Below are 9,032 nucleotides of genomic sequence, written 5' to 3' on the forward strand. Positions count from 1 at the left end.
TATCCTCACTCTCGCGTTAGTTCGTGGCGGGCGGGAGTAGAACGAGATTTAGATAAGTGTTGGCGGGAGGAGGAGTTAGTTCATGTCTGACAGTGTGGATAGTTATGGCAAGCCCTTTTAACATTTAATAAGATATCTGCAATTCAATTGTTACATGTAAAAATGTAATTGCAGATATCTGTAATTCAGTTTCTACATGTCGAAATGACATTTTGACATGTTGAAATTAACATTTCAACATGTCAAAATTACATTTGAACATGTTCAAATGTAATTTCCACTAGTGAAAACTAAATTGCTACATGTCCGCCAGACTTATTAAATGTTAAAAGGGCTTGCCATAGGATAGTGTGTGTAACAACACTGTGTACGATTGTCCTGCTCTATAACCAGCAATTAAAAGCGACTTCTGACAAGACTTCAGCAATCCTTATTTCACGGCTCATCCACACTACATTATTTTTTATTATTACTATTTTATATTATAGTTACTGGTATTCTCATTGTATTATTATTGTAACCATTACTGTTATTACTATCGCTATTATATCATCATTCATTATTTTAGCAAAGGTTGAGTGGTAAAATCAGCATTTTAAATATATCCAAGCACCTTGTATCATAGCTACATGTGTGACGTTTAAAAAAAAAAAAATTAAACAGTTTGGAAATCGGTTCAAAATTCAACGGATAATTCTACTTAGAGATTAAGAAATACCTCTTTCTGTCGTATTGTCCGTGCACCGCTGTCTCCATCACCACCGGTCCAAGATGGCGGCGCTGTTGACGTGTCCCTGAACAGTCGATGGGGCGTCTACGTATATAATGTCTAAACGACTTTACGGCAGTTGTTACGACACACCAGGCACATTTACGACTGTTTTGGAGGCGGATTTAAAATGGAGAAGCTGGGGGATTGAAATTAAATTCATTTAGTGTGACTGGCTTTATTCATAGCTAAAGCTTTCTATATCTTGCAGTGTTTTTTCCCCCACTGACCTCTTCAAAATGGCAGAAGAGAAGAAGGCGGGTTCTTTAGGGTTTTTTTCGAGCTACGACGATTTGAGTGACAGCAGCAGCGACTCGGACGAAGAGGGACAGTGTGAGAAGAAGAAGCCCGACTCAGAAGCTGCTGCAGGCGGATCCGCTCCTTCCTCTCAGCCGGGGACGAAACGGACGGCCGGTTCCGCCTCGTTACCCAAACCGGACGAGCTGTTCAGCTCCGTGTCCAGGCCAGCGTTTCTCTACAACCCGCTGAACAAACAGATAGACTGGGATAATCTGACCGTCAAAGCACCGGAGGAGGTTAGCACAGGATACACATTATTAAAATACACATTTCTTTTGACTTAATTACATTTATTAATTTAGTTTTTTTTTTTCAATTCATATTTTATTTAACAGAACAACCCACCATTCATATTGTTTTTGTCATACACTGTTTGTTATATTAGGGTGTATCCGATATTGATGTCGGATATCGGTTCGATTTCAGCCGAAAAACGAATATCAGATTTTATCGGACTTCATCTAAAATCTCCAATATAAGCGCTTCGATAAGTTTTGGTTGTTTTTGTCCCCGCCCTCAGTTGTTCTCACCATTTACTGACAGTAAAAAATAACTGAAGTGAACTTGAATTGTTTACTATTGTTCTTGATCAAGCCTTTTCTAACATTCCACACTACAAAATAAGTAATAAAAGTATGTATGATTCGTGCTGATATTGTATCGTATTGGTATCGGCCAACACGCAAGGCTGCAATATCTGTATTGTATCGCAAGTGAAAAAGATGTATTTTTAATGTATTTATTATTACATATATAATATCTATATGTATTTTCAAAATTCTTTTATTATTTCATTATTATTATTATAATGTTCTACCCTTGTTTTAAATATAAAGGTATTTATTCACAATGTTTAAAGGGCTATTTTCATTTACTCTACTCATCTCTTATATTGATCAATATTACTATTATTAATAGGGATGACCTGATACAACTTTTTCACTTCTGATACGATGCCGATATTGCAGCCTTGAGTATTGACCGATACGATGTCAGCACGAATCATACATGTTTTTATTACTTATTTCGTAGTGTGAAATGTTTGAAAAGGCTTGATTAAGTGATGTTACTCAAACAGAGATCAATAGTCAGCAACAGTAGGTTTGAGAAAAACTGACCCATTTATTATTAACCAATTGGTTACATAAATTTGATGGGGAAAAAAAAAGAAAAAGGCCCAAAAGATAAGAACTACTTGTCAGAATTTTGAGGTTAAACAGTGTAAGCCTGACATCTGGATTCTATGAAGGCGTAGAGCAACTTGTGCATTATTTTTTTTTCATTCACTGTTTCGTAATTTTCTCTTTTGCTAATTGTAACGCCAACATTTTTGTGTTTTTATTTTTTTATTTTTAATCAAAGCCAGCCAAAGAATTTAAGCCATGGCAGACCAATGCAGTTCCTCCGCCTGAGAGTTACTCTACAGAGCCAGTGAAGAAGAAGGGACCTCCTCCAGGCATGGACTTGGCCATAAAATGGTCCAACGTGTACGAGGACAACGGGGCGGATGCTCCAAAGGCGCACAGCGGCAAAGCTCACTTCCTCCCCCCAGAGGAGCAACCACCAGACTCTGGTAAGTCCCATGAACGTGAAAGATACGTTTACAAAGCATTAAAGGCTACCTGTAATGGAAATGTATATACCAAAAAAAAATGTGTTTAATGTATTAAAAACAAAAAAAAAACACATTAAAAGCACTTTTTTAGAACGATTTTGTACCTTGGGGCATCAACTATGGAGAGCCGCCATTTTGGTCAGGATATGATGCACGTTCATTGATTCCTGTTAGCTGTTTCTAGGCAACAGTGTTATGTTGGTCCAGTTTCTGAACAATGGAACTGTGTTGCTATAACAACAAGATAAAAACCCCACTGAAACTTTTCTTTAGCATCTCTCAGCCAAATAACGACACTAAATCAGAATTATCCAGGCGTTGGCTTCATAATATCGGGACGGGATACACACTTAAAACATTTCTGTTCGGACAAAATTTGGTGATAGGCGAGGACCACTTCAAGCCAAGCTGCTATGCGAGTGATCAGTGGTCTAAGCTAATAGGCTAAGCTAATTTGCACCAAGCCAAAGTTATGTCTGAAATCAGACGCGACTCCCGACAGACTTCCTTCACAGAAAGTCTCAATGCAGCTTGTAAACGTACTTGTTCAGAGCACTACTATGCTTCTGCTCACAGGGGATACTATGGGTGGTTGTCATGGCACTAACCACGTCCCCGCCAGATTGTTCCCTCTTATTTCCTTGTGGCTCAATGATAAACTGTCAGGATAACTTACGGTTGGTTAAGGGTACTGTCAGAAGTTGATCCTCTGAGAATTTTTTTTGCTTTGTTCCAATTGACTTTGTTAGCATCAGTACCAAAAATGTCATAGACCTCCCACTTCCCTGCCCCTCTCTTCCACGACACCTCCCCTGTCTGTAGAGCCAAGGCACCAGCCCCTCCCTACATTGACACGGCTGCAGTGGGAGGCTTCCTCAATTTACCGGGGCAAGATTAAAGCGGTTAACTTTTCAGTTTTCACTTTTTAAGTTTTCATCAGGTTGGGGGTGGAGTCCATGAGTGGAGATACCAGCGAAGGGTAGGGTATTTTCTTTCCCGATTTAGCTTGTGACGTCACAAACTTAGAATATTTGAAACAGATCAATTTTCTCTGTGTTATAAGACTTACACAGACCACAAACAAATTACTGGATGGTTTTATGTCACATTTTGTGTGCCGATGGACACTCAAGTTACCTCATGTGATTAAAGAAAAAACTGAATTTTTCAAATCAAGGGCTTCACTAAAATTTCCCTAAAACTTTTTGCAATGGTCTCTGGTTGGTAGACAGTTTTTAGTAACATATTTTCACTTTATTTTGAAGGTAGAGACTTTGATTACTAGGTATTGATTGAAAAAGCATTGTGATATGTCATGATTACAGTATATGAAAAACATGTGGTTACAATGGGAGTCAATGGGGCAAATTTGGGATACTAAGTGTCAGTATGATGCATATCTCCTTTTAAATACATGTCCAATACACAGGACCTTGGAATTAGGCAAATAAAAATGAAAAAACAATAGTGGCAAAATCTCATACAACTAGCTTTTAAAATGACCAGAATATTGAGAGGCAAACAAATAAAAAAACACCCAAAATTTCAGTTTTGATCGCAAAGATGCTCTGAGGGTTAAACACATTTTTTCTTATATCCATTTCCACTACAGGTACCCTGTAAACAAAGCTAATCCTTGACTTTACTAATACTTGTTTTGTCTTTAAATCATTGTCATGATCAGATGAGGAATCGACAGACAAACAAGACGCCTCTGCTAAGAAAAGGCGCGTGGAGTCGTTCCAGCAGAAGGAGAAGAGGAAAAGAGATTTGGGACAAGCAACCTCCGACAAAAACTTTGTGGAGGAGGAAAAAAGGATCCTCCGGCAGAAGATTGAGTGACATATCAAATATTCTGCATCCATTTCTCTGAATTTAAACTTTACGTGCGCTCTGGCCGTTTGACACCAGCGAAGCTGCAAAATAAATGAAAGAGCTCATTGTCAGTGTGTGCCTACACACAATGAAGCTTTACTAGATGAATAAACAAATACACACATTAGGCAGTGGACAGCACCTCTGCATAGGTTTGAATAATTTCTGTTTATAAAAATCTAAGTTTTAATCACATTTGGAACATTTTAAATGCTAAATTTCCTGAATCCCAGAATAAACTACGGTATAAAGACAATTTGAGATGCATTAAGCGAGTGTGCGTTCGTGCGTGTGTGTGTGATTCCAAATATCCTTTAACTGTAAATCTGTGGCTGTTTTTCACCTGTACTTCCACCAGTTGTGCACTAGGTGTCGCCCTCAATTTACATTAGACTCACTCATTCCCTACATTATTATGGACATGTTTCAATCCAGACTGTTCTCTTTTTTATTTAGTGTTTCTCCTTTAAATAAAGGTTTCTTTTATCTCAGCTTTCCTGGGATACTTGAATCACTTCAGACATTTAAACAGTGTCAGTTTACACTGAAATAAAACTTTGTCATCATCCTACATGTTTGATTTTATTACAATAGATCACTATATTTCTGTATTGTACCAACCAAATGGATATTTATTTTCTTTTGTTTTCTGTTATTTAATATTTATGTATATTGATTGTATTCAAAGCATTTGGTTGGAAGCAGATATTACATATTTTAATCAGGTGCTTTTTAAGCTTATAAATCAGAGATGGGCACTTTTTATCACAGTGGGGGCCACAAAAATGTGTGTGTGATCTGAGGGCCACATTATCAACATTGTGTGTGTTGTTGGTTTGTTATTTTATTGTGGATTGCTAAAATTTTCTGTTTTGTTTTTTTAAATCAATTTTCATTGTCATTTTGTTACTTTTTCTGTTATTTTTGTGTATTTTTAAATGTCTTGTGCAATTATTTGGTTAATTTAGTGTATTTTTGTTTTCAATTTTATGTATTCTGGTATTTTGTGTATTTATGTTGTCCTTGTGTGTTTCTTTGGTTAATTTTGGGCATTAATTGGTGTCTTTTAATATGTTTTTCCTTTGTCTTTTTGTGTCTATCCCTCTAATTAGGGCCCGAACAGCAACGGTACGTAAGACCCTGTTGTAATTCACCTCGTTTTTATGATTATTATTACAAAAAAGTGATCACATATTTGAGGGCAAACACAGGTTAAAAACTCATGAAACTTTGAAAGCATATCAGGACTTGTGAAAAATGGGATATTTTGGGGGAAATGCACATGTGAATGGCAAAATGAATCAATAGGGGGACTAATATGATTAACGTACTACGAAATTCTGTAGAATTCGGACATCACTGTAGAGGTAGAACTGATGACATCATCACTGTAGAGGTAGGACTCTAACTGAATTTGTAAAGCATTTATTACCTAATTTGTATATCATAATTATGAGATACTAATTTTGATGTTGTGAGATTTCTCCAAAAAAACTACAATTTCACGACTTGTGAATCCATGTCGAACGTATTCTTCTATGACGATGTGTGTCGTACTTATGAGATAGTATCTCATAATAATGATGTAATGTCTCATAATAGTATCTCATAATTATGACTTGGTGTTTCAAAATTATTAATTTTGTATTACTTTACTTTTCCATGTTTTTTGTTGTTTTTGTTTACTGGCAGGAATGGGCTTCCATACAATATCACATAAAAAAAAAAAAAAAAAAAAAAAACACCACCCTGTAAAATTTATTGTCATTTTTTTGTAATATATTTAATCATAGGCTACTTTCTTTGGATATGGATAAAAAAAAATTCCCCGAGCATTGAAAAAGTTCCCACTTTGCAACAGTTTAGTGATCAGAGGAATTCCTGGCCTATCTGTCGACAAAGGTTGACGTGAAATGGTGGCAAAATATGCCTGTGATAAAATTCCAGTCCTGAATTCGCCGGCTGTGTCTGAAAGCTGTACCTGCTCATGCAGGACTGTGGCCATGCTGACGGATTTTATCAGACATATTTATGAGCCACAGAGTCATCTCTCTGTACTACTGACTATGAGTAACGACCAGCGAGGCCTCATTCATCAGCTTGTAAAGATCACTCGTCTTATTTCTAGTGTGAAATCCTTCAGTTATGAAGTAGGCTGTGCAGGCCATGTTCAACATCTAAGTGTTGGTCTGTCAAAACAGCCCCAACCTGTTGATTCATTGACTCCTTGCCTTTTTTGGCAGTAAGACCCCATATACCTATAGTGCAGACATGGGCAACAGGCGGCCCCGGGGGGCCAAATGCAGCCCTTAGTCTAAATGTGTGCGGCTCCCACAAAAAAACTCAAAAAACTGCGTAGATACACAAAAGGACTCCCAAAAACATAAACAAAATTCCAAATGACACAAAAAATGACAACAAAACACAAAAATGACTCAATATAGACATACTCCCAAAACACACAAGACAACTACAAATAAATAGTTAAAAACTATTTAAAAAAAAGACTATAAAAATACACTCAAGTCATAACAAACAAAACACTAAAAAAATATATGTACACAATGACAGCAAAATGGCTCAAAAACATACAAAAGGAAAACCAAAAACGGAGAAAATGACTATAACACACAAAACAAAACAACAGAACAAAATGTACAGACTGACAGAAAAAACATTCAAAACAACAACCGAAAATGCACAAAATGGTGAAAAAAGGACATTAAAACACAAAAATTACTCATAAAACAACAAAAATACACAAATAAACGTATACAAAACAACAACAAAAATACACAAGACAACTACAAATAATCTAAGGGTTAGGGTTAATCTAAAACATAAAACAACATTATGCACAAAATGTTTAAAAAAAATAGATACAAATATATGTACATAATGACAAAAACATACAAAACGACTACCAAAAATGCACAAAATGACAGACAAAAAAGAAATGATAAAAAGAATAACAAAAGTCACAAAAGAAAACCCCACAAAAGCAGACAGAATGTCACAAAATCACACAAAATGACTCAAAAAAACATAAAACAACAACAAAAGACATTGGGCTTTGTTCTTCCCTGTGTTAATGCTCAGATTGGTCATTATACTAAATGCTGACATGAAAGTTGATATATTGTAACCCTCGGATCACGCAATCACATTTTGTTTCCTCCACTCAGATAAAATTTGTGTATAACAGAAATGAATAATCAACAATCATTTTTGCTTTCATCGGTGAATGGTTAAAAAACCACATAAAGAAACAATTCAATCAGGTTTTTGGTCACTTTTAATTAAAAGTCTCCTGAAATAACTCTTTCATCTTTATGAAAAACATCAATCCCATCAACATTGGACCAGCCGGACATGTTTACTATAAGGTCAAGACCCGAGTAATGGTCTTTGAGTATTTAGGGATGTTTTACAGAGCTGGCTGCCAGCAGCTGCTATAACCTGACTTATGACATTTTCACACAGTCAGCAACAATGTCACAGCTGGTATGGAAATGTAGGGAGGACTGGGGGGCAACCAGTGCCATCCTGAAAGGAATGCTTAAAGTAGCCCGATTTGTTTAGACAATAAAACAAAGAAAGGAAATGAAGTTGATGGGATTTTAGTTCAGTGGCCGTGTGTAGAGTTGGGGATTCTGCGGCAGATTGTGGAGGGTGTTTCCCATTATTACCACTACTCTATTATCTGCTATCAACTGGGATCGAGGAGCCAAGTACAAGGCTGTGTTCGAAATGTCATCCTAACGTTACGTACTACTTGTAGTGTGACGTCAAAATGTAGTGTAGAGTATGTAGTGCGTTCCAATTAGATGGAAAGATTGAGTATGCGAGAAATACCTGGATAAATACTATATCGGGATATTTTTGAAGTGTGCACAGTCATACTCAGCCGCCCCATGATGCATTGCGAACGGAACATAAAATCATCCTGGGATCGGTTTCAAGCTGAAAATCAAACATCCCCTTTTAAAAATGAAAGCATCTCTTCCATTAGTTTTTAACGCTTTTGTAAGTAAGGCTATTGAAGTTACCTGGAAGTTTAGTCAGTAGCACAATGAAGGGTCTCCAGAAATCTCCGAAATGTTGACATGAAATGTGTTTCCACTAGTTTTATGGATCAAATGACCACATGTTGATATTCTACTAGGTCACTTTCTTGCTTAAATGGTTTTCAGAACTTTCAAAGGTGACGAATCAACAGAGATATTTACCCTCATACTTCAGTGGAAACGGTCACCATCCTAATCATTCTAATCTTATGGCACGTTTTCATTGGCGGTATCGGCTCTACACGGCTCCGCACTCCTCACTTTCGGGACCCGATCCTGTTTTTCCAGAGCGTTTCTATTGAGCACCAATGATATGCAAAACTGCCAGACTCCACAGATTGAACTTTTTTGCTGCCATCCTCACAAGATCACCAACAAAAATCAATGGTGGCCAAATGCTTCCTCT

The 9,032-nt window shown here is 36.8% G+C and overlaps 1 protein-coding gene across 1 annotated transcript; it reads left to right on the forward strand.

The window, feature by feature from the left end:
• The first annotated feature begins 843 nt into the window (after positions 1 to 843).
• Positions 844 to 5,130, forward strand: c4h1orf52 (chromosome 4 C1orf52 homolog). Its single transcript, XM_028443842.1, has 3 exons — positions 844 to 1,305; positions 2,432 to 2,642; positions 4,369 to 5,130. The coding sequence occupies exons 1-3, from the start codon at positions 1,009 to 1,011 to the stop codon at positions 4,524 to 4,526; spliced, it is 666 nt and encodes a 221-aa protein (XP_028299643.1). The 5' UTR covers positions 844 to 1,008; the 3' UTR covers positions 4,527 to 5,130.
• Positions 5,131 to 9,032: the final 3,902 nt, after the last annotated feature.

The sequence above is a fragment of the Gouania willdenowi genome, chromosome 4 (assembly GCF_900634775.1).
Source record: "Gouania willdenowi chromosome 4, fGouWil2.1, whole genome shotgun sequence".
Classification (NCBI taxonomy): domain Eukaryota; kingdom Metazoa; phylum Chordata; class Actinopteri; order Blenniiformes; family Gobiesocidae; genus Gouania; species Gouania willdenowi.

What these genes read in the sequence shown, in the direction of transcription:
- c4h1orf52 (XM_028443842.1), top strand. Translation starts at nt 1,009, where the DNA reads ATGGCAGAAGAGAAGAAGGCGGGTTCTTTAGGGTTTTTTTCGAGCTAC. An exon ending in CCGTCAAAGCACCGGAGGAG is followed by an intron (nt 1,306 to 2,431) that starts GTTAGCACAGGA and finishes TTTTAATCAAAG; the next exon opens with CCAGCCAAAGAATTTAAGCC. An exon ending in GGAGCAACCACCAGACTCTG is followed by an intron (nt 2,643 to 4,368) that starts GTAAGTCCCATG and finishes TGTCATGATCAG; the next exon opens with ATGAGGAATCGACAGACAAA.